The 25,566-nt window shown below is 44.8% G+C and overlaps 1 protein-coding gene across 1 annotated transcript in view; it reads right to left on the reverse strand.

Moving 5' to 3' along the window:
- ARHGEF1 (Rho guanine nucleotide exchange factor 1) overlaps positions 1-25,566 on the reverse strand; it is a 127,971-nt gene that overhangs the window by 50,381 nt on the left and 52,024 nt on the right. Inside the window, exons 8-13 of the mRNA XM_082273127.1 lie at positions 20,120-20,149; positions 17,124-17,226; positions 15,538-15,619; positions 12,565-12,597; positions 10,727-10,891; positions 7,779-7,884 (exon numbers count right to left, since the gene is read on the reverse strand). Coding sequence (XP_082129253.1) covers positions 7,779-7,884; positions 10,727-10,891; positions 12,565-12,597; positions 15,538-15,619; positions 17,124-17,226; positions 20,120-20,149 — 519 coding nt within the window. The remainder of the gene's footprint in view (positions 1-7,778; positions 7,885-10,726; positions 10,892-12,564; positions 12,598-15,537; positions 15,620-17,123; positions 17,227-20,119; positions 20,150-25,566) is intronic.

A 25,566-nucleotide genomic window follows, 5' to 3' on the forward strand; every position in this document is an offset into this window, starting at 1 on the left:
TTCTGTATCTGTGAAAAGATTCAATAAATCTAAAGACTAAGACACTTTGCAAGCATCTACTGCAGTCAAAGGGAAAGGTAGATATGAAGTTGTTAAATAGCAACTTCACCCTAGTGATAATGTACTCCTGCCCCGTCTTTTTTCTGTATCTGTGAAAAGATTCAATAAATCTATTGTGGAATAAAAAAATCTAAATTAAACTAAAAACCTAATGGGGGTCCCAACCGTTTTTCCTACGCTATCCAAAACTACAAAAAAGGTTTGAACTGCAAAAAGAAAAAATCCAAGACATTTGAGACGTCAACACTTGATTTAAAAAAAGAGATCGTTCAATGAGGTGGCCCGTTTTGGTATGACTGCTCACATAAAACATGGCTCCCCAGAATGGTACTTGAAGCAAATACATACACTGGGAGCACCAAACCAAATGGTGAAAAAGTCAAAAACTTTTTAAATTGTTCATACAATGATCATGTTAAAAAGCCAGTGCGTTTTTGGGGCCAAACACACTCCTCATCAGAGCTTAGTAACTTTAACTGAGCTTATATGGAATTAATAAATTAAATTACCCGATAGATCTGCAGCTTACACCAGATTACAACAGTGCAAAGGGCGACCAGAAAAGAGGGTGTGTGTGTTTGGCTTCCAAATTGCATTGGGATAGTTTATGTGACGATTTTATGAACAAAATAAAGCGGCACCTGGCACCTCCAGTAATTGGTTTGTTGCTCCTTGTGTATTTAAGTTTGAAAAAGTTTTGGTCAGCTATACACCTTGAAGCCCTGCTCCGGATACAATAAAAAAAAAAAAAAAAATACCCTTTAAATTTGATAGAAAATGTTGAATCTAAATCAGCAGGAATAACCACACTTACCTCTGGGCAAGTAAAGTTGTAATGGGCAATGATGTTCATTAAACTGCGTAAGTAGTCTGACCGCTGGTACAAAAATATGGTGCCCTCTAGAATTTTAATGAGTTAAAAAAAAAGTACAGCTAGATTGGCTCTTGGGTCTAGATTATGCCTAGCCAAGGCATTTGACCGGGAAAGCCTAATAGCTGAATTTTTGCAGACTGACAGAGCAAGCAAGTAGGAAAAACCAGCGTAAGGGTTTCAATACTTAGCCATGCTCTATACAGAGCCATTAGGAAAACAATGAAATCTCCCAGGGTGTAAAAGTCCCAACATGCACTGACCTTTTCTTCCGTCTGTGAACAGAGCAGGTAAGGGTTAAATATTTCCAACAAACAGCCCAAAAATTGGGCCAAACATTTAGCAGAAAAAAAGCACCATAACCCTGAGGATTATGCCTGTGTTATAGACGGTACATTAAGCTACGGAACATAGAACATTGCAGACTTTACCATGAAACCCGCACTGCAACGCAAAGCAAAAACACCAAGCAGGTGGTCCAAGACAACAAATAACACCTAGGACTATGTTAGGACAAGACACCTAAGCCAGTACAGGACAAGACCAACTGCATGGCACACAGGTAGCACAGGATCCACATGTAAAAAATATAAAACCTTAAAGCAAGTTGGGAAAAATATTAAACAGTGTTAGCCATCTTGTTCCTTCATGCTTGTACAGGCTCCTGAACTATTTTATGCACTGATTAACGTCATGCCAGTTTTTTTTTGCCAGCTTGCAGCAAAAAAGCAAATCAGTATCCGCCCCCGAGGAGCATACAATGTACTGTTTCGCACAGCCATTGATATTGTCTCTTTTGGGGCAGTTTCAGAGGAAATCATTTAATCTACCAAAACTTGTTTGAGTTATGTAAGAAAACTGGAGGAAACTCATGCAAAAAGAAAACAAATTGCCCGTAATCTGTGAGTTTGGTGGGAACGGACCCCAAGACCACAGAGCTGCAAGGCAAGAATGCAAAAGACTAATGCCCCGTACACACGCGTCGATAGTTGGCCGTGAATTTTCGGCCAACGTCCGATCGGCCGTTTTTCGGCTTGTTAGTATGATGCTTCCGACAACCGACTCCGACTTTTCGGCTGAAAAAAATCTGGTGTGCAGGCTATAAAATTTTTGTTGGCCGTCACCACAACGGACGATTTTCCGTCAGTCAGTACAGATTTCGGCAGACAAAAATCTGATGAGCAAGACTGGGCATGCTCAGAGATGAAAAAACACACGGAAAGTAAACCATCACATGACATCACTTCTGAAGTAGATTTTTGTTGGCCGAGAAAATTCGTGTGCAGTCTAGGCACATTCCAACCAACACAACAACACTGGACAAATGTTGGCCGATAATCGTTGCGTGTGTACGAGGCATAAGACACTTTGCAAGCATCTACTGCAGTCAAAGGGAAAGGTAGATATGAAGTTGTTAAATACCAACTTCACCCTAGTGATAATGTACTCCTGCCCTGTCTCTTCTGTACCACCATCTTTAAATATCCTGTGGTGGGCAGATATGCCACAGGTGCCTACCAGGACCTACAGCACATATGCTCATGTGTGGGTGATTCCTGCCACGTTCATATGTGCCGCTGGTTTCTGGTACTTTGTAGAGACCTGTGCCATGTGTATGCATGCATGGGACAAGGTGTGCAAGGATATGTTACTGGGTCTCTGCTACATCCCAACTGCCTGGTAGAGTGGCGCCCTGTCTTTTTGGTGCACATACACCCCTCAGCAAAACACTGCCTCCTGGGATGTGTGAGGTGGACATCCCAGATGGCCACAGGAAGGAGGGATCCCTAAGTCTTTCTTGCTTAGACTGCAGCAGTAAAGATTATAAATCTTTCCAAAACTGAATAAACAATTGTCTAAGTAGGAGGGTGGGGGAAGAAAAATTGGCACTCCAGTAAGTATATTCAAACATAATTTATTATAATAGACAGCTAAAATCCAGCCCGACAGGGACATAACGCGTGTTACCCAGTAATGGCTGAAAAGCGTTACCGTCCATGTCAGACTGGATTTTAACTGCCGATTATAATAAATTGTGGAGCTTAGGATTTGGAATGGTTTGCAGAGACCGAGACCATGTACCGGTGTCCTCTTTCAAGTAATTAAAGTGAGATTCAATAGGGGCTGTCCGGGTAAATATAACAAAGTTTGGGACAGGTGGCTGAACTCTCCCTTAACTTGTATATCCGGGCATACTTATGGCGCTTTTCCACTGCATGAAACCGAATGGTTCGGCTCGCTTTTGCGCTTTTCCACTGCATGGTACCGCATGGTACGGTGTTGGAACGGTTCGGTACGGTACGGCGGCACTTTTCCACTACATGGAACCGAACGGTACGGCTCGCATTAACAGTACCACCTCGGTTGTGGTTCCAAGAGGGCTGTACCGATACCATATCCCACAATCCTTCGCATGCAGCCTTGACTGTTTGTCACTACTAGCCACTGATTTATCAGAGAATCGTTGTTATCCCACCCAGTTTACTTTAGTGGAAAGGCAAACCGTACCGAACCGTTCCAACACCGTACCATGCGGGACCACGCAGTGGAAAACCAAACAGAGCCAAGCAGGGCCAAGTGGAGCCGAGCCGGTACTTGCAGTGGAAAAGTGCCATTACTACTTCAATTCGTGGACCTTGCCTCCCTGGGGGTCCTCCATCTTTTCTTATGGTGGCTAATATTTCATGCATGGTTATGTTGCTGTTTTTTTTTTTTTTTCTCCATATATGTTGTGTCATTCGTGTATTTGGATCTGTTCCTAGTGCTCTATTTTGATACTGTTTCTTTTTGTATACCATCTGTGCTTGTTTTTGTACACAATAAACTAGAAATTGAAAGTGAGGTTCAGCTTACTCCTTCTTCAAAGGGGGGCAAGAACCAGGAACAAAAAGGGTGAAGGTCCAATTTAATGTAAAACAGAATTCAGAATTACATATAAGCATTTAACAAATCCTCCATGCTCTATGCACAGGGATAGATTTGGATTTTCTAGATCCAGTGGCATCTACTCATGGCACGTGTAATGAGTTTCAACATTAAAAATGATACTTCTAGAGCCCATAGAGCAGGGGTATTGAATTAAAATTTACAAAGGTCCAGTCAATAAAATATTCTTCCAGCAGAGGTCCGAATCGCATGTTTGTGCGATGGCCATCCTGTATCCTCGCAACCAATCACTTGCTTGTTAACTTGGATAGCCCCGCCCTCTGTCTATAGCTGTCCTGCCTCCAGCTGTTGGCTCTGTGAGACTGGCAGTGGCGATGGCTGTGGGCAGAACAACTCTAAAGGGTGGGACCGCAGGGGTCCGGATGAGACATTAACTGGGTCCGGATCCGGACCCCGGTCCGCCATTTAGTGATGCCTGCCATAGAGTATTATATATTTTTTTTTTTTTACTTCCCTGACTAATATCTGTCCAGCAAGTTTACATTAGACTTAAAAAGCATTACCAGATGACAACAAGGGGAAGACATGTAAGGAATAAAAAAGGAAAAATACAAAAAGGTATAGGAAAAAGAAAGGTAACATGCAAGGGGATGACGGTAAGATTTAGGACCCAGCAAAAAAAAAAAAAAAAAAAAGGCAACAAAATACACCAGCTGCAACACGAGACCCTGCAAAGCGCGCAGGGTAGGTGCACAATGGTCATAAGTAAGAGGCTGCTGCGCAGGCACATAAAACAAACATCAATTCATCAGGGGATAACATTTTCCTGGGCCATGTCCACAAAAGAGCAGAATGGAAGTAGGACTAGGCAAGAGTTCTAACAAGGGTTTGTTATATCTGAAGTGCTCTGAAAGCTGCAGCGCATTCTTCAGATATGCAAGGTGAAGAAGGCAGATTGAACCTCTCTGGGGAATCCGCACTCCTTGGTGAGCAGGTACAAATAGGGTAAGAAGCAGGGCCATTCCATACTCTAAAGTAAAATGGAATTCAACGCATGCTAGGAGGCAAGGAAGAAAGCACCAGAAAGGAATACGACTGGATCCAAAGCAGCCAGGCAAGGCAAGATAGGTTTACATACGAATGGCGAGGTCTCCAGTCACTGCGCCCAGCCAAGCGGAGAGCGCAACTTCAGACAAAACTTGTTACCTTGCTTTGGGGAAGGGTTCGAGTCTCTACCCTAAATTGAGCCAGAAAGATTGCAAAACAAATGTTTCTTGGGAGTCCAAAAGTACTTATTTGATTCCACAAATGACCAAAAGGAAAAAAAGGCAGCCAACGTGTTTCGCGGGGCCAAAATGATTCTCCTTCATCAGGACAGCTGCTCTGCATGTACGCACTGAATATTGTCCCGGATTTGATAGATGTGTCCAGGATCTTTACTCGGAGTCTAATGGTGATTTTCCACTGCATGGAACCGAACGGTTTGGCTCGCTTTTGCGCTTTTCCACTGCATGGTACCGCATGGTACGGTGTTGGAACGGTTCGGTACGGTACGGCGGCGTTTTTCCACTATATGGAACCGAACGGTATGGCTCGCTTAAACAGTACCACCTCGGTTGTGGTTCCAAGAGGGCCGTACCGGTACCATATCCCACAATCCTTTGCATGCAGCCTTGACTGTTTGTCACTACTAGCCACTGATTGGTCAGAGAATCGTTGTTATCCCACCCACTTTACTTTAGTGGAAAAGCAAACCGTACCATGCAGTGGAAAATGAAACCGAGCCAAGCAGGGCCGAGTGGAGCCAAGCCGGTACTTGCAGTGGAAAAGTGCCATAATAGACACTGTTTTAAGCACTAAAACCTAGATGAAGCAGGATTGTTCTGGCCCCCAAAATGCATTGGCTGCCTTTTTCCTTTTGATCATTTGTTGGCTTAAGTAAATCATTTTGAACTTTAAGGGGGTTAATTACTAAAGCTGGAGAGTGCAAAATCTGGTGCAACTCTGCATAAAAACAATCAGCTTCCAGGTTTAATTGCCAAAGCTAGCTACCATGTATGACTGCACCAGATTTTGAGTGCACCAGCTTTAGTAAATCTCCTACTAAGAAATATTTTTTGGAGATCCTTCTGGCTTAGTTACGCATAGATTTTCGAATTTGGGTGACCTTCCTTTTGGGAGGAACCCCCATTTTGTGGAGAGCAGCCACAAAATGGGCCCAGTGCCTTGCCCCTACCTCTTATTAGGGCTTTATTGCTGTCTGTGTCTAATGGAGACACAGGACAGAAAGTGATAGGGAATGTCTCCAATGGGGACACAGACAAAACACATTTTTAGTAGAGTAGGGGGAAGGTTAGGATTTCTGATGATGTTTTTATTGCCGTCTGTTCCTTTTTGTCCTGGTGACAACTGCACTCGCACATATTTTTGTCTGGGTGTCACAGGAACAGGAAGTTAGTGAAAATCTCTGCAACGGGAACATAGACAGAACTAAGGTTCATGTTGATGGGCATCTAATCATATACTGTATTTAAATGGAAAATGCTGTGGTTGACAAGAAAAGACTGGGATTGATTTACCAAAACTGGAGAGTGGAAATCAGATGGAGCTCTACATAGAAACCAATCAGCTTCCAGGTTCTTTTGTAAAAGCTTAATTGAACAAGCTGAAGTTAGAAGCTGATTGGCTACTATGCACAGCTGCACCAGATTTTGCACTCTCTAGCTAAAGTAAATCAATCCCTTTGGCCTCTTTCACACGGGCGCACCACCCGACGGAGTCCGTTCTGCTCAGCGGGGGATCGATCCGCCGATCCCCACTGAGCAGGCGGATGACAGCTCTGTCTCCACTCTGTTTGCGGAGACTGAGCTGTCAGATCCACGCTGTCCTCTATGGGAAGATCGGATGAGAATGGACCGCCTGTCCGTTTTCATCCGATCCGATCCTCCAGACGGATGGAAAATAGGGTTTCCATCCATCCGGATTTCACGGACAGGATCGGATCGGAGAGCAGCGGGTGTCAGCGGACATGTCTCCGATGACATCCGCTGCCCCATAGGGATGGAGCATCTGATCAGGTCCGCCTGAAAAACGGACAGGCAGACCGGATCGGATGGCCCGAAAGGGGTCTTAGTCTGTGAAGGTTCTCATTTATCCAGGTCTTTGCATAGCGTTTAGTATGTAGTTACATATAACTGGACATGTTCTTTTAATCAAAATTACAGAACAAATCTAGTTGAATGTGGTTTAATACTAAGAGCTAAGAAAATATTTACCGTATTTGCTTTGCTGGCAGTTCAAACGTACTCTAAGACCCCATTCACACTAGCGCGACTTGTCAGGCGACTTGGTCGCCTGACAAGTCGCGGTGGGTCGCCTGCCATTGATTAGCACAGGACCCGTTCTAATAGGAGCGACACAAGTCGCTCCGACTTAGAAAAAGGGTCCTGTACTACTTTGGGGCAACCTGGAGGCGACTTGCATTGACTTCAATGATATGAAGTCCGTGCATGTCGCTCCGAGGTCGCGGTGCACGCTGTGCACCGCGACTTCACAGGTCGCCCCAGCAAGTCGTGTCGCCCCTGTGTGAATGGGCGCTTATAGGAATTGCTAAGCCCTAAGAAATGTGGCTCAATGCAAAGCAGGTCAAAAGCAGTCACTGAAATGCCATGTGTACTGCTCCAATAAGGTCTATTGCAATTTCCTGGCCTGCATTTGAAGTGCGTTTCAAATACAAATCAAATGCAAGAAAAACAACGCTTGTCGACACAAGTCCATAAGGATCTGAAAGATTTTGTAACTGTTCAAAACTAAAAAAAAATATGTCTGCAGGTAGGCTTTAAGCAGGAAGGTATAGCAAGGTTGTGGACTTTGGACATGTCCAGTTGGCAGACAGGGGACGGTAATGACACGATCGAAAGCGACATTGCCATAGAACTCTTTCTGCGAATGTCGTTATTACCTGTCATTCTCAGCACTGTCCTCTTGCTGGTCTGTAGGGCACAGCTCTGTGGTTGGAGACCCTTTAGATATATCGGTGATGTCCAAGGATGAGGTTCCATCAGAAACTGTAAAAGACAAGACAGACGGGTTTTTTTTTTTATTTTAACTTTTTTAATTAGCCACTTGCATTACAAGCTGGGATGACTAATATTGTGTTCATAGTTTGTTAACAAAACTTATAATCCACATTGCAGGTTTAGCCACTTAAGCCCCGGAAGATTTTACCCCCCTCCTGACCAGGCCCTATTTTGCGATTCGGCACTGCATGACTTTAACGGACAATTGCGCGGTCGTGCGACACTGTATCTAAACTAATTTGACGTCCTTTTTTTCCCACAAACAGAGCTTTCATTTGGTGGTATTTGATTACCTGTGCGATTTTTTGATCATGCGCTATAAACAAAAAAAGAGCGTAATTTTTGAAAAAATAACAATATTTTCACCTTTTTTTTTATATGAAATTCCCCCCCCCCCCCCCAAAAAAAAATGTAAAAATCAAAATTTTTTAACATTTTTGGTCAATTTGTTTTCTGCTACATATGTTTGGTAAAAAAAAACAAAAAAACGCAATAAGCGTATTTTGATTGGCTTGCGCAAAAGATATTGCGTTTACTAACTAAGGGAAAGATTTTTGTCATTTTTGTTTTTTTTTTAACGGGTAATGGCGGCGATCTGCGATTTTTTTTGTGGGACTGTGACATTGCGGCGGACAGATCGGACCCTTGACTGACATTTTTGACACTTTTGGGGGTACCAGTGACATTACTACAGTACTCAGTTCTAAAAATATGCATTGTTACTGTAAAAATGACACTGGCAGGGAAGGGGTTAACTTTATTGGAGAAGGAGGGGTTAAGTGTGTCCCTAGGGGTGTGTTTCTTACTGTGCAGGGAAGTGGCTGTTCATGTAACAGCAGAGATCTACGGTCCTACATAGCAGGACCGTTGGATCTCTGCTGTTACACAGGGAAGAATGACAGGTGGCTTTGTTTACATTAGCCGCCTGCCTTTCTCCCTCTGTAACTGACGATCGCGAGTGACCGGCGGACATCGGGTCCGCCGGTCATTCGCGCGGAGGTGTCCGTGAAAGAGCGGGGGTGGGAGCACGCCTGCAGCGGCGCGCGCTCGCCCCCTATTGGCTCACAGGCTAGTGACGTACCAGTACGTCACTTTGCCTGCACGGGGCTGACCGCCGCAGTATATGTACTTGCAGCGGTCGGCAAGTGGTTAAAAGAGATCCTGTTGCCAAGAGCATCCATTTCAACAATGTATACATTCAAAAAGCATGAAAGAAGAAAATGGTCGCACACCACCACGGAATCCAATGAAGAAAAGTTCCTTTATTCACATAAGTGGTACAAGGTACAGCAGGGTAGGACAGTAGACGCGTTTCACACAACTGCTACGTGCTTGTTCATTACCAAACAAGCATGAAACGCGTCTACTGTCCTACCCTGCTGTACCTTGTACCACTTATGTGAATAAAGGAACTTTTCTTCTTTCATGCTTCTCCTGGTGGAGAGCCGAGGTTCAGCACCCACCTTGAATCATGGACTTTGACTAGCCTGAGTGGTGTTATCTCTCTTCATTGTACATTCAAAAAGCACAGAGACTGCTGCCTGGGTGCCGCCATCTTGGATGCGATGTCTGCAGACCCAAAACTGTCACTCAAATGACACTGTTGCTACCTTTCTCAACTGTTTACTTCAGAGGAGCCCTCAAAATAATTTTTGGGTCTTCGGGAACACCAGCTAAAATTAAATAATTGCCCTGACATTGGTGGTCAGTGGGAAGAATGCTTCCTTTACAATGGTGATCAGAATGCCCTCCTTACAAACTGCTAAAAAGATAATTGGCGTCATGCTGCTGGCGTTGGTCATGGAATGATGCGGGCACCATCAGACTGGAGGTCAATCAACCCCAGCACAAGGAACCCCTCGCAACCACTGAAAGAATTCCATGGAACCTTTCTCTATAGCTTTCCCCTTTACGTCCCCGAAGCCATTTTTGTAGGCAATATTTTATCGTTTACTAACCTTGCATTTTCTCACCTTCTATTTAATGAGCAAATAACTGGACAAGAGTGACACAACTGAAAAGTTATAACTCATTTGCATACCATATAGATCCATGTTAAAGTGGTTCTAAAGGCTCAAGGATTTTTATCCTAATGCATTCTATGCAACCCCATCTCAATCCAGCGATGTGCATGAGGGCAGCAGCTCTCCTGGGTCTCCCTCTCTCCTCATTGAGCCATTGGCTCCTGCTGCTGTCAATCACAGCCAGTGAAGCAATGAGGAGAGAGCAGGCCTGAGCCGTGCTCTCTGTGTGAATGCACACAGAGCGTGGCTTGGGAGTGAGCCTGCTCAAGTGCCCCCATAGCAGGATGCACTCAAACTTCTCAGAACCCAAAATAAGAAGAGGATCAAGGCTTTTCTGTGCAAAACCATTGCAGTTAAGTATGACATGTGTGTTATTTTTTTTTTCCTTTAGAATCACTTTATTGATTGAAAAAATCTTAAAGGATGCTAAGTTATTCATCCAAAACCATCAACATGTCTTTTGAAAAGGAGAAGCTTGTTGATAAACATGTACCAAGACTAAATTACCTTATTTTCCGGCGTATAAGACGACTGGGCGTATAAGACGACTGGGCGTATAAGACGACTGGGCGTATAAGACGACCCCCCCTAATTTTCATCTACCGGTAATACTTATACTTAGGTTACCTTGGAGATATTATACTCGGCGTATAAGACGACCCCCCATTTCTGGGGGATTTTTTTGAGGTTCAAAAGTAGTCTTATATGCCAGAAAATACAGTAAAAGTCTTTGAAAATCAAGTTTGGTCATTTGTTAGCTAAGACCTTTCATGGTAATACTCATCACCAATACAACTTTAACTGACCTGTGTCACTGTCGCTGGGATCACTTGGTGGAGGGTGTATGGTGACAGATACACCAAGCTCTGGGCCATCATTGGTGGCTTTGGATTTCGCAAGACTGCTGTCACTCCTGTCAAAGGTCCTCTGCCCGTGACTGAATTTTCTCTCCTGGGTCCCTGGTTTTTCAACTGTAGAATCAGAAATGTAATTAAGTCAGAGTCATCTTTCACATCATCTGTTGAACAGAACTCCAATCATCGGTGATTCAGAGGAAATGTTATATTATGTAACTGCTCTCCATCCCCAACTTCTTCCAGAAACATTGATAGCAGTAAACACAAAGGAAGAACAACATGGTTAGTAGGTGACAAGGGAACACCGCCACCCACCCCAGCCATTGGAAAAGGTTCTACGATAGGATTCGGAAAGCCTCAGTTCCACTACCTTGTATCTTAGATTAAGCAGCAATCAGGGCACCAATATAGGACGCTATGAGATCCTACCATTACATTTCCTTATTTTTCTGCACATTAACATTTAAAATAGTACTGGGTTTGTTTTGCGGTTTCAGTAAACCGTAAGAATAATCAAAGGTTTGCCTGTGTTTTACTTAAGCACTTTAATACCGGGCATTTTTACCCCCTTCCTGCCCAGACCAATTTTCAGCTTTCAGTGCTGTCGCAAAATGACAATTGCACGGTCATGCAACACTGTACCCATATGAAATTTTTATAATTTTTTTTTTTTAAACAGAGCTTTCATTTGGGAGCATTTAATTCCCACTGTTTTTTTAATTATTTGGTAAACAAAAAAAAAAGAACTAAACTTTTGAAAAAAAAAAAAAAAAGTTCTTCACAGTTTGTTATAATATTTTGCAAATTAACCATTTTTCTTCTTCACTGATGTGTGCTGATGAGGCTACATTGATGGGCACCGCTGAGGCTGCACTGATGGGCACCGCTGAGGCTACACTGATGGGCACCGCTGAGGCTACACTGATGGGCACCGCTGAGGCTACACTGATGGGCACCGATGAGGCTACACTGATGGGCACCGATGAGGCTACACTGATGGGCACCGATGAGGCTACACTGATGGGCACCGATGAGGCTACACTGATGGGCACCGATGAGGCTGCACTGATGGGCACCGATGAGGCTGCACTGATGGGCACCGATGAGGCTGCACTGATGGGCGCCGATGAGGCTACACTGATGGGCGCCGATGAGGCTACACTGATGGGCGCCGATGAGGCTACACTGATGGGCGCCGATGAGGCTACACTGATGGGCACCGATGAGGCTGCACTGATGGGCACCGATGAGGCTGCACTGATGGGCACCGATGAGGCTGCACTGATGGGCACCGATGAGGCTGCACTGATGGGCACCGATGAGGCTGCACTGATGGGCACCGATGAGGCTGCACTGATGGGCACCGATGAGGCTGCACTGATGGGCACCGATGACGCTACACTGATGGGCACCGATGACGCTACACTGATGGGCGCCGATGAGGCTACACTGATGGGTGCCGATGAGGCTACACTGATGGGCGCCGATGAGGCTACACTGATGCGGACCGATGAGGCTACACTGATGGGCCCCTCTATTCTGAAAGGACATAACAATAGCTGTGGGACTGAGGCTTGTAGACCGTAAAACACAAGGGTCTGAATGAAACATATTTTATCAGTCGGTGAATTAGTAAAATGTGCCCCCCATGCTTCAAACCTCCCCCTTCAGTGGTGAATTTATGGTACATTCTGTCATGCATTTGGAGTGGAGGGAGTGGAAAAGGTGAAATGTCAAGTTGTTTAAGGGGTGGGTGGGGTATAAATGGGTCTGATATTGGAAGATACCTTCGGGCTCAAGCTTCGGCCTGGGATCAACATCTGTGAAAGATACGGAAGGAGCAGAAAGAAGAAAAACAAAACATAGCATGAAGGCAAGCTAAGGCACAGCGACACCCCCAACACCTCCTACACATCACTGAACATCAACATGGAGTCATTGGTACACAAAGGTGACGGCCATCTTGGGAGTGAACCAATATTCAGCCTTAGACATCACTAAGGCCTATATGGCTGCATCCACAGTGAAAAGCTGATAGTTTTACTTAAGCAAGAAACAACAAGACCTCAGCAAAGAGGGACAGTCATGCATCAAAAGTATGGAGTACAAGCAGAGAGGGGACAGAAAAGCAGAGAGACAACAAAAGTTTTTCTCAACCTTTAAAATTGAGAGGAACGCTTGACATAACTTGCAGGTTTCGGGGAATCCATGGTAAACCAACTCATTTGAGATCAGGGGAAAATATGCCCCTTACATTGGTGCCAGTAACACGAATGTCCCCCTTACAGTGGTTGACAGAATGCCACCCTTACAGACAGCTAAAAGACAATTGGCGTCATGCAGCTGGCTCTGCCATGTGGTGCTGGCCCTGGAACTATGCAGGCACCATCAGATGGAAGATCAATCAGCCACAGTTTAAGGAATCCCTAGCAACCTTTGTAAAAACCCTAGGGTTCCAGGGAACTCTGGTTGTGAATGGCTGCAACAAAATAAGATAAAATATTGGCAAAGTATACTATGTATAGCAGTATTTCCCAAACCTTGGTCAGTTGCATCACAAACTCTAGAACTCTGTGGTGTCAGTACTATTGGTTACGTTAAAAAAAAACAATAGAAAAAACATAATCCCGTAATGCCAGCTTCTGTAGCCCTTTAAGTAGGCCTTAATGCCCAGGAGGTGACCTGGCGTCTGTATCATGCTGTGATTGGCACTCGCAGTGATCACATGATTGGGGGCCAGTTCCACTGCCTTCCAATCAGAAGTTTTGACCGAGAGCTGTCGGTGACAACCCGGTCAGTGTTCTGAGAGCACTGTGGGCATGCTCTCAGCACACTCCCTCAGGATGCACATGTGGTGGCTGGGCATTAAAGCCCACCTTTGTTACTGCCACATATATGCATTACATGGTCAGCAAGAGGTTAACAAACTAGATGTAAATTCTAAGCGAGTTATGTTCATTTCATTAAAAGAACTACAGCAACAGCTCATTAGGCTGTACTTCTCCTGTTGATCACAGGAGTGCAGTTCGTTCTGCACTCCAGTGACTCGTTTTCAGCTGAAGCCCGCTGTCGGCTGACTTCACAAAGCCGGTCCAGGCTGGGGAAAGATTGCGACAACATGCTCAGGATCCTCCAGCATGCTGGGGTTGGCACCTGGCTCAGGCTCTCAACGAGCCCTTGAGAGTCTGAGCCAGCCGCCCCCACCCCCTCTACAGCCCAGTGCTCCAGTGAGCGTGGGGGGGGAGCAGAGCAGAGCTGGTGACTGACAATCACCAGCTCTCTGCTCATGGTGCTCTGAGTACCGAGCGATCAGCAGTGTTTGATCGATCAGTTCTCACCCTTAGAGCTGGAGGGGTCCGATGCTACATCCACCTAGGTAAGTAGGATTCTTGAAAAAAAAAAAAAATCCTGAACTTCTCTTTTAAAGCACGGAATATTGTAAAAATGTACTTTTTTTTTTTTTTAATTTTAATAAAATATTTGTTTTCACTTTTCTTTTCATCTCTTGTTGCATCTCAGTGCTGCCAATCCCCTGAAGCCTCTTTGCAGCTTATATGCTTCAGTAATGTTGCATGGCATTTCACCAGGTGAGTTTCCTGGGAGGTGACTACACTTGACTGTGTACGTGTAATGCGTCTCCATTGGAAGCCCATGTGACAAGGTGACAATACAGGAGCATACCTAGGAGACAGGGACAAAACGTTGTCACCCTATAACAGGGAGTTCATGAGACATCACCTAATGGCGCTTTTCCACTGCATGGAACTGAACGGTTCAGCTCACTTTTGTGCTTTTCCACTGCTGGTACTGCATGGTATGGTGTAGGAATGGTTCGGTACGGTACGGTACGGCGGCGCTTTTCCACTGCATGGAACGGCTCTCAAAAACAGTACCACCTTGATTGTGGTTCCAAGAGGTACCATACCCTGTACCATATCCCACAATCCTTTGCATGCAGTCACTACTAGCCACTGATTGGTAAGAGAATCCCACCCACCCCGTTGTTATCCCACCCACTTAACTTTAGTACTACTTTAGTGGAAAAGCAAACCATACCGTACCATACCGAACCGTTCCAACACCGTACCATGCGGTACCAGCAGTGGAAAAGCAAACCGGGCCAAGCAGGGCCGAGTAGAGCCGAGCCGGTACTTGCAGTGGAAAAGTGCCATAAGTATATAATAGGGTTTTGAAGCAGCCAGCCAAACCATAGTGATAGTGCACTTTTGTTTCGATGGCGGTAAATATCGAATACCTACTACTTTGTACTGACAAAAGTTTAACATTTAGTATCATTTATAATACCGTTTCTTGATCTTGGATAGAGAGCTACCAAAATTTGGACTATTAGCATAGTGTAATTGTTGGTTCATTATGGTTACCACCAATGGAACACTTCCTATAATTTGGAAAAAAACGCATAATAGGATTTTAAAGCACGCAGCAAAGCCAAATAGACAGACAGAACAAAATAGAAAGCAACAAAGTAGGTGCAAGATAGAATAATATTATATATATCTGAAGATTTTTTTTTGGTGTTAGATTTAATATTGCAAGATTCTTAGGGGTTGATTATTAGAAACTGCATACAGGGGAAATGACTATTACCTACAGCAACAAATCAGCAGAATGCTTTAATTTTTTTTTAACCTAAAATATGAAAGCTGGACTGCAATAGGTTGCTGTCAGCCACACCTGCACGTTTTAGACAACAGGTAGATGCGCTGGAATGCACACGTTTGCTTTCACCAAGTACTCACTGTGTGGGGTTTCATTGCGGTTCCAGATGCTGAACGGTTTCTTGGTCTTTGGAGGTTCATCTGGCAGCTTCTTAGCAGACACCTTGAAACAGGGAAGGCGAGAGTTATGTAATACAGTGGGGAAAAAAATGACATGACTAGAACAGATGAATTTAAATATGCAGTGGTGTACCGAAATGAAACCCAAAATTCAGGCTGTACTTGGTTAAAAACCGAAACTGAAATGGACAGTTTTAAAAAAAAAAAAATATATGACTTTACTACCGCTTTAAAAACGGGAACAGGTGTGTGTGACCTTTAAGCCTAAAGCCTCATACACACTCAACGAATTTCCGCCGACCGGTCGTCCGTCTTTTGTCCAGAGTGGTGTCTGTTGGTTGGAATGTTCTCTAGACTGCACACGAATTTTCCCGCACAACAGAATTCTACTTCAGAAGTGATGTCATGTGTTGGATTGCTTTCTTTGTGTTCTTTCATCTCTGAGCATGCCTAGTCTTGCTCATAAGATTTTTCCCCATCGAAATCTGTACTAATGAGACGAAAATCGGTCGTGTTTTGACGGTCGACAAAAATTTTATAGCCTGCACACCAGGATTTTTTCGGCCGAAAAGTCGGAGTCGGTTGTCGGAAGCATCATACTAACAATCCGAAAATCAGCAGATCGGACGTCGGACGAAATTTCCCGGCCGAATTTCCACTCGTGTGTACGGGGCTTAAAGGTCCATGTTTGGAGGTAAGCGTTCATCCTCTATCTTTCTAGTGGTGGAGTTCCACTTGAATTTCACTGTGGGATTCACAAAACATTTGATAGAAGATTTTTGTTCACCAAATTTTGACACAGATTTGCATGAGAATGAACTGAGTGCTTATTAACCATTTTCCGAAAACCAACGTACCTGTATGTCAGGTTGAAGATGTGGTTGTACTGGGGTGATGCCTGCAGCTAGAGTCATCGCTCCGGTACTGTTTTTCAGAGCCGGCGGTCGGCTTTCCGGAGATAACAACCGATGCAGCTCAGCAGCTGCTCGGTCGTTATCCAAGCCAGTGGGAGGGGAACCCCCCCCCATGAGGGGGAGGGGACACCCCCCCCTCCCACCGGGAGACCTGAGCGAACAACTGGCACGTCCACCGGCTGGTTAGAGTCCCCAACAAAGCCGGATTCGGCTTCGATCGGGTCTTTTAATTCAGCGAAGTGTATTTTTTAGAAAAAAAATTAGGTTTGAAAGACCGATGCGCAAATATAACGGTTGCAACTACCGCCATTTTATTCTCCAGAGTCTTCGCAAAAAAAAAAATATATATATATTTATACACACACACACACACACATATATATATATATATACAGTATATAATGTTTGGGGGTTCTAAGTAATTTTCTAACAAAAATTTTAACATGCGTCAGAAAAAGGCTTGGTCCTTTGGTTAATCACAAAGACTATTATTGTAATATTGCCTTAAATTATTTGATATATTCATGTTTGTGAAACTCACTGGCCCCGTTTAATAATTTTAGTATTGAATTGTATTTAACTGACTTGCATTTTAGTGGGGCACTGTTGTCTATTCTATGAATCGCAACTTACCATTTTCCGGAAAAAGCCACTTCTAGGCTTTTTGCTATCCGCCGCCTTGGTCTTCACCCCGATGTGCTTCATGTAGGTGGCGATGGCATGAACAATAGCAGAGCTGCGGAGGGTAAATAAAAGAACATGACTGAATTTCTAGAAAAATCAGCACTTCACAGACAGCAAGTGAGTCATTCATGTATTAACTAGGAACACCGCTGAGAACTCCTTCTATAAAAATGGCCACAGAATAGCTTGTATAGAACAGAATAAGTGAAACACTTTAATGTAGAAGGCATGGTGAGCTTTTTTTTCCTCATTTATTTCTGACAGATAAACGGGGACACCATAAGGTCTACATTTCAGGGCTGTAATATCTTTTGACGGTGAACTCCAGGAATTAGACAAAATTAGACAAAATTTACCCAAGGGTTAAATGCTCATTTAGTCTAAGGGAGCAGGGATAAGGTGCAATACTTTCCTTATTCTTGGCTTTGGCAAGCTATCTCCATCTGTGCATTAGTCCAACAAGGCCACCTCTTTAAGGTGCTCCTGGCAGAGGTTGCATACTCGCCTCCTCCATGTGTACGTGTTAAAAAAACAGAAAAAAAATGGGCAAGTGTAAGGATCTGGCACGACTTTGACACGACTTTGACAAGGGCCAAATTGTAATGGCTAGACGACTGGGTCAGAGAAACTCCAAAACTGAAGCTCTTATGGGATTCCGTTCTGCAGTGGTCAGGACCGACCACAAATGGTCCAAGGAAGGAAAACCAGTGAACTGGCGACAGGGTCATGGGTGGCCAAGGCTCATTGATGCACAATGGGACCAAATGCTGGCCCATATAGTCCAATCCAATAGAAGAGCTACTGTAGCTCAAATGCTGAAAGGAAGGTGTCAGTGCAGCACAGTTTGTTGGGGCTGCCAAGCCACAGACCGGTGTTTTCACAGCCAGAAGTACCTACAATGGGTACATGAGCATCAGAACTGGACCACAGCGCAATGGAAGGTGGTGGCCTGGTCTGATGAATCACATTTTCTTTTACATCATGTGAATGGACAGGTGCGTATAACATCACTTACATGGGGAAGAGATGGTATCAGGATGCAGTATGGTAAGAAGGCAAACTGGCAGAGGCAGATACCACAGCATACTCTAGTGGAGTCAATGCCTCAATGAGTCAGGTCTGCTTTTGCAGCAAAAGGGGACCTACTCACTATTGGAAAGTTGGTCATAACGATATGGTAGGTGATCATAATGTTATGACGCTTATATTTATACACATTATATGATCAAAAGTATTGGGACACAGGCCTTTACACGCACATGACATTTAATGGCATCCCAGTCTTAGTCCGTAGCGTTCAAAATTGAGTTGGCCCACCCTTTGCAACTCTAACAGCTCCAACTCTTCTGGGAAGGCTGTCCACAAGGTTTAAGAGCGTGTCTATGGGAATGTTTGACCATTCTTCCAGAAGTGCATTCGTGAGGTCACTGTCTTTATGGACCTTGCATCAGTGCCTGACCTCCCAAATGCGCTTCTGGAAGAATGGTCAAACATTCCCATAGACACACTCCTAAACCTTATGGACAGCCTTCCCAAGGGAGAGTTGATGCTGCTATAGCTGCAAGGGGTGGGCTAACTTAATATTGAACCCCACAGACTAAGACTGGGATGCCATTAAAGTTCATGTGCGTGTAAAGGCAGGTGTCCCAATACTTTTGACAATATAGTGTATATACCTGTTCTTTCCATAATGTTATGGCGCATATATTTAAATATATACCTGTTCTGACCACTATAGGACAGAGCACATGGTCTACTTTGTCCCACATTGCTAGGTGCTTCCCAATCCTAGCTATGAGATCCAAACTGCACCCTTTCCCCTCCTGCCGTGGCTGATCTGACAACAGGTAGCAAGGAGATGGACATTTCATAATGGCAGCTTGTCCCTGCTCTGAGCACTTTCCCAAGACAAGTAGTGGCAAGAGAAATGCACAGCTGACAAGCTGACATGTCCACCCTTCCTCTGCATGCCTCTTGCCGCTGTTTGTCCCAGGATGGTGCTCGGCACCTATTTAAGCTGCCATTATGATAAGTCTTTCCCTTTCCTAGCTGTTGTCAGATCTGCTTTGTTAGCAGCTTGGACCTCATAGCTAAGATTCAGAAGCACCTATTAAAGCGGTGTTCCAGCCTCCCCCTCCAAAAATTAAAAGTCAGAAGCTACACATACTGTAGCTGCTGACTTTTAATATTAGGACACTTACCTGTCCTGGAGTCCAGCGATGTTGGCACCGCAGCCGCTGTTTCCATCGGCTGTCGGGTGCTGCCGCCGCCATTGCCGGTAAGGGAACCCGGTAGTGAAGCCTTGCGCCTTTACGGGCGGGTCCCTACTTGCACTGCGCATTTGGATTGGCTCAGCAGTGGGGGGGGGGGAGGCGCGGGGCCAAACTTCCAAGGGACAGCGCTGCAGAGCCGTCTCCCGGAAGTGGGGAAGGGTGCCTGTCAAAAACAAGTACCCGTTCCCCCCTCCCCCCTGAAATGTGACAAATGTGGCACCGGAAGGAAGCAAATGAGCGGAAGTTCCACTGTTGGGTGAAACTCCGTTTTAACATGGGACAAACTACATGTACTCTGTCCCAAAGAGGATAGAGCAGTAAACAAAAAAAAAAAATATATATATATATATATATATATATATACACACATACATATAGATCTTCTTTAGAACGTGGTGATGCGGAGAAAATGACCACAGTTTTGAGCAGACAAAAATGGCGCTAAATCCTGCTGGAGCGAGGGACAGGGCAAGTAGTACATCCCATCTCTGCACCCCCAGGCTAAGTGAGCATTGCAGGGAAGGGGGGCTACTGCAAGGGTAGATTTTGTCTAATTCCTGGAGTTTAGCTTTAAATCAATTCAGCATTTGTAATACAAGGAGGAAAGGAATTGGTTGTGGTTCTATTGTAATAAAATGATGGCAACCATACTGGTGAGGCAGTTGGCATTACCTTTTCTCCTCGTCCGGAGAGATGCTTGGGCTGTTAGGAAAACAAATAGATACAATTAGAAAAAAGGATGGTGGAATGGACAGTCATCAGAAGTGCATTAGCTGTATTTTCCAACTGACAAAGCAAAGTCGAAGAGAACATGTATTCGGTTTTGGCAATACGCACTGGTTTATGTCTCAATATTGACCCCTTGTGTTAGGAAAGATGTATGACTGGAACAAAATCAGTTGGCTAGGACTTTTTATGGCATTAAATTTGCATGAAAGTTTGCAGCACCAGTAAATAGTAACACACTATACAATACATACCTCTTTTTATATCAATTAATAAGAATTCTGATAAAGTACATGTAAACCTTAACAATTAACATCTGTTATTTGCTCCCTTCTGGTCTGTTAAAGCAGAGTTCCGGCCTCAGACATGATTTTTTAATAAAAATACCCCCGGGACAGTCAGGGCTAGTACATTCCTCAATGGATAGCCTCTGAACTGTCCCAGGTCACACTTACCTAAATTTTATAATATCAGTTACAAAAAATACAAGCTGAGACTACCACAAATCCTGTGAGCTGTCCTATACTGCACTTCTTATAGCATTGTTACCAGTTCCTAAGGTTGTTAACACCCATGCATCATTCTCTAGATTATAAAATAGAAAAAAAAATCAACAAGGAGAGCAGAACCCTAGAAGGAGATGTGCGGACCTTGGAACCCAAACTCTTAGATCTCAACAACAAAGCCCCAAGGACACCAAGGGGTTGATTTACTAAAACTGGAGAGTATGAAATCTGGTACAGCTGTGCAAAGAACACAATCAGCTTCCAGGTTTTTTTTGCCAAAGCTTAATTAAACAAGCTGAAGTTAGAAGCGGATTGCCTACCATGCACAGCTGCACCAGATTTTGCACTCTCCAGTTTTAGTAAATAAACCCCCCAAGTAAGTCCACTCTCAAACTCCTATGAAAACCAGAACTGGTTTCTGATGCATGGACCAAGTAAGAGAAGACTACAGAATGATTTTATATGGTATTCCTGCATAAGCCATTAGGTCTTTTACAATTTTAGCACACGATATCTATAGATCATTAAAGGAAAAAGCAAAGGCTGGAAAAAACATAAAAACAAGTGGCAACATTATTCACCGTCAGGGGCCATTCAACCATCCGCAAACAAATATTCTAGCCTAATCCACGTAGACTGGGAAATGCAACTTTTCAACAGCTAGATAAAAACTGAACTCCGACTCTTAGACCCCGTTCACACTGGGGCGACCTGACAGGTCACTGTAGGTCGCCTGCCATAGAGAAGCTGTGGACCCGTTCTAATAGGAGTGACACAAGTCGCTCCAACTTAGAAAAAGGGTCCGGAGCTTCTTTGGGGCGACCCGGAGCGACCTGCATTGACTTCAATGATATGAAGTCCATGCCGGCCGATCCGAGGTCGCGGTGCGAGCTGCGCACCGTGACCTGTGAGGTCGCCCCGGCAAGTAGCGTCGCCCCAGTGTGAACGGGGTCTAAATGTGCCAGTGCATACTATCATAAATATATATCTCCCTTCCTGCAAACATTTTTTTTTATCATCTGTGCCAAACTTAGAGGAAAACTACATATGTAATACACGTAGTGGCTCTATTTGCTCTACCCTGGAATGAGGAATAAGCTATGTCAATTTTATAGAGATCATTTTATTTTATTTTGCTACTTTTTTAGCAATGCGATGAGTCCCGGTTCACACTGTTCCGACTTGTCAGGCGACTTGGTCGCCTGACAAGTAGCGGACCGTGCTGTGCAATTGGAACAGTTCTAATAGGAGCGACTCAAGTCGCTCCAACTTAGAAAAAGGTTCCTGCACTACTTTGGGGCAACATCGGAGCGACTTGCATTGACTTCCATTATGTGAAGTCATTGCAAGTCACGGTGCACGGGCGACGGCATAACTCGCCCGAAGTCGTGTCGCCCTAGTGTGAACCGACACTTAAGTGCAGTTACTCATGTCAACCAATCAGAACGCAGCTTTCAGCAGCTAGGTGAAAGCCAACTGATTTCCAAAAAACAACAATATCTCTCCTGCGCTCGAGTGGTATGCGGAAAGGTGAATGTTCTAGGCGGTTTTATGACGCAAATGAAGTGGTCTTGCTGCCCACCCCAGGACCAAGGGTATCCAAAAGGCACTACAAGAAAACAACAAGAGAAGGGCGCAAGTGGTAATGCACAAGGTCAGTGCGCCCTTCTCTTGTTGTTTTCTTGGAAAGCCAACTGATGATTGGTTACTATAGGTATATGCAATCTACTGTTTTTTTGCACTGTTAAAGGATAAGCCTAAAAATCCACTAATATTTCAGACACAGGCAGATACCAACTGACTAAACTGCCCACTGGCTTCCTATATCTATTGCAGACTCTAGCACGGCCTTTTCAACCCCTTTCACATGGAGCACCCCTTGAAATAACTTTCAGGTCTTGGGGAACCCCTTCTAATAATCACTATATCCACAGCTTATGGTACATTAACATAGTGGTCTGGTGAATGGCATGGAATGAGAATAATGACCCTTACACTGGTGGCCATTAAGAAGAATGTCCCATATATTGGTGGTCAGTGGGAAGAATTCCCCACATATTGGTGGTCAGTGGGAAGAATTCCCCTTACATTGGCAGGCAGTGGGAAGGATACCCCTTACACTGGTGGCCATTAAGAAGAATGTCCCATATAATGGTGGTCAGTGGGAAGAATCCCCCACAAATTGGTGGTCAGTGGGAAGAATCCCCCACATATTGGTAGGAAGAATCCCCCTTACATTGGTGGTCAGTGGGAAGAATCCCCCTTACATTGGTGGTCAGTGGGAAGAATCCCCCTTACATTGATGGTTAGTGGGAAGAATCCCCCTTACGTTGGTGGTTAGTGGGAAGAATCCCCCTTACATTGGTGGCCATTGGGAAGAATACCCCTTCTACTGGTGGCCATTGGGAAGAATGCCCCTTCTACTGGTGGCCATTGGGAAGAATGCCCCTTCTACTTGTGGCCATTGGGAAGAATGCCCCTTCTACTGGTGGCCATTGGGAAGAATGCCCCTTCTACTGGTGGCCATTGGGAAGAATGTCCCTTCTACTGGTGGCCATTGGGAAGAATGCCCCTTCTATTGGTGGCCATTGGGAAGAATGCCCCTTCTACTGGTGGCCATTGGGAAGAATACCCCTTCTACTGGTGGCCATTGGGAAGAATGCCCCTTCTACTGGTGGCCATTGGGAAGAATACCCCTTCTACTGGTGGCCATTGGGAAGAATGCCCCTTCTACTGGTGGCCATTGGGAAGAATGCCCCTTCTACTGGTGGCCATTGGGAAGAATGCCCCTTCTACTGGTGGCCATTGGGAAGAATGCCCCTTACATTGATTAGGAAGAATACCTACCCTTACTGATAGCTAAAAAGATCTTTGTTGTCATTGCTAACTTACCGAATGGGCAAAAATTGCCTATTGCTTAAGGAACCCCTAGCAAAAATCTAGTGGAACCCTAGTTGAGAAAGGTAGCTCTAACAGGTAGATGTGCCCACTGGAATCCCCCCCCCCCCCCCCCTCGCCCAACCCTAAAACAAGCCTTCAGAAGGTCTGTGCAGGTAGGCGGAACAAGGAGGTCAGTGCACATGCAAAATTCCTGACAGAAGAAAACAGTGAATAATCTGACATGACACCCTTCACCAAAAACTGAAAAAACATTTTTGGCTGGACAGAACCTTAAAGGAAGCTTTTGCAAAGAGACACAAAAGGCTGCCATTGCTTGTTTTAAAATTTTGCAAATGCTAGTTGCTGTTGGCCATCATTGCTTCAAAACTTTAAGTTACTAACCCAGAACAAGCATGTCAACAAGAATCGGGGACTTATCTGCATACGTGTTAGAGGTTGCTCAAAGCCAGCATTTTTTAAAGAAGTTTAGCAATGGCAGCCCCCCTATTTCTCTTGGAAAAGCTTGACTTTTTTTTAAAAGACCATTGTGCAGGATTTTACGCTAAGCTGCTTGCAACCAAACACTCACCCACAGAAGATCATGTCTAGCATGTGTGAGATTGGTAAAGAATATCCTGTTGACCATCGTACAAGAGGCTGCGCAAGTATCTCCAAGTCCACAGACTGTAAGTGGAGACAATAGCTGGAGACAGGGCTTATATACCCCGCCACGCTGCAGCATGATGCAATGTACAGAAAGACTTACAGACAGATGTTTCATGTTAAAGGCAGGGAACTGGGATTGTGGACACTTCCCAAGACCGCTTCCTGAGTGTTAACTCTTTGGCAGATGAAAGACCTAGCAGTTCTGTACAGTGCAGTTACTAGTGGGGAACCAAGGCAGTGAAAGTGTCAAGGATGGGGTTTGGTGTAGCAAGCACAGTCCTATTCATGGAGTGGATTCCCAGAGGGGGGATGGGTTAATGTGAGGTTCCAATATTCCCAGCCAGGGCTGGTAGACTGGCTGACCGGAGCTAAAAATAGCTGCACATCTGGAGCAGGGAACATGGGATAAGGCAAAATAGATGGTTGCAGAGCACAGAACAAAGAAAGCAAGGTAGAGAAAGGTGGTACAGAACATAAAATAAAAGGTCCATGCATAGTGCAGGAAGTATGTTAGGAACATAACAAGGCAGTAGGTGTATTCTGCACAACAGATATAATACATGTGTAGCACCCTCCTAGGTAGGTGCTAGAGAGAGAGTATAGTTTTGGCTCGGTTTGCCTATCAGAGGAGCAGCAGGTAAATTCTATATTGCTTTCTGCCTACCAGAGAGCAGAATCTGTGAGTTAGGTCTGCTCATGGTGCTCAGTGTGTGATTCATCCGGTCTAGGGGAGTGGTCCAATAGGGAGGTATATTGGACAGTGGAGAAAACCTGACCAATGGGTATACAGGCTTTGATACAGCCCCAGTGATTGGCACAGACTGCTGACTCGGTGCATTGTGGGGTGTGGTATAAAAGCCAAGAGCCCATGTGCTCTGGGTCTTTGGCTGGTGAGCAGAGTCCCGGAAGGGGGGTGACGGCTGCCTCCTCTTCTGCAGCGGTTGGTGTATGGTCACAGGCAGGCGGCCTGGTGAGCCAGAAGGAAGGAGCTGAACCCAGAGGTCCAGAAGAACTGACTAGAGGGGTTGAGACACTGGAGAGCCTGGAAAACAGTATCGTGAGTACAGGAGATTGTGTCTAAGGGCCTGACCAGGAAGGGGGCCACCCTAGAGTAGAGTAGTCAGAGAACGGGTGTCAGCTGGTGGAGTGAAAGGGTGTGCTAGGTGAGTACCCTGAAGAGAAGTGCTAAGCAAGCTGTCTATTCAGGAACTAGTACTAGTTCCTGAATAGACTAGTACTAACTTAACCATCTAGTGGCAAGGTGAAACTGCAGCCTTGCTGCATCCTCAGATAGAAGTCCTCAGCATTGTGAATAGTTCAAGTTTTGGAGTATCCCACTCA

Source organism: Pelophylax lessonae (genome assembly GCF_965119305.1).
Source record: "Pelophylax lessonae genome assembly, chromosome: 12".
Lineage (NCBI taxonomy): Eukaryota > Metazoa > Chordata > Amphibia > Anura > Ranidae > Pelophylax > Pelophylax lessonae.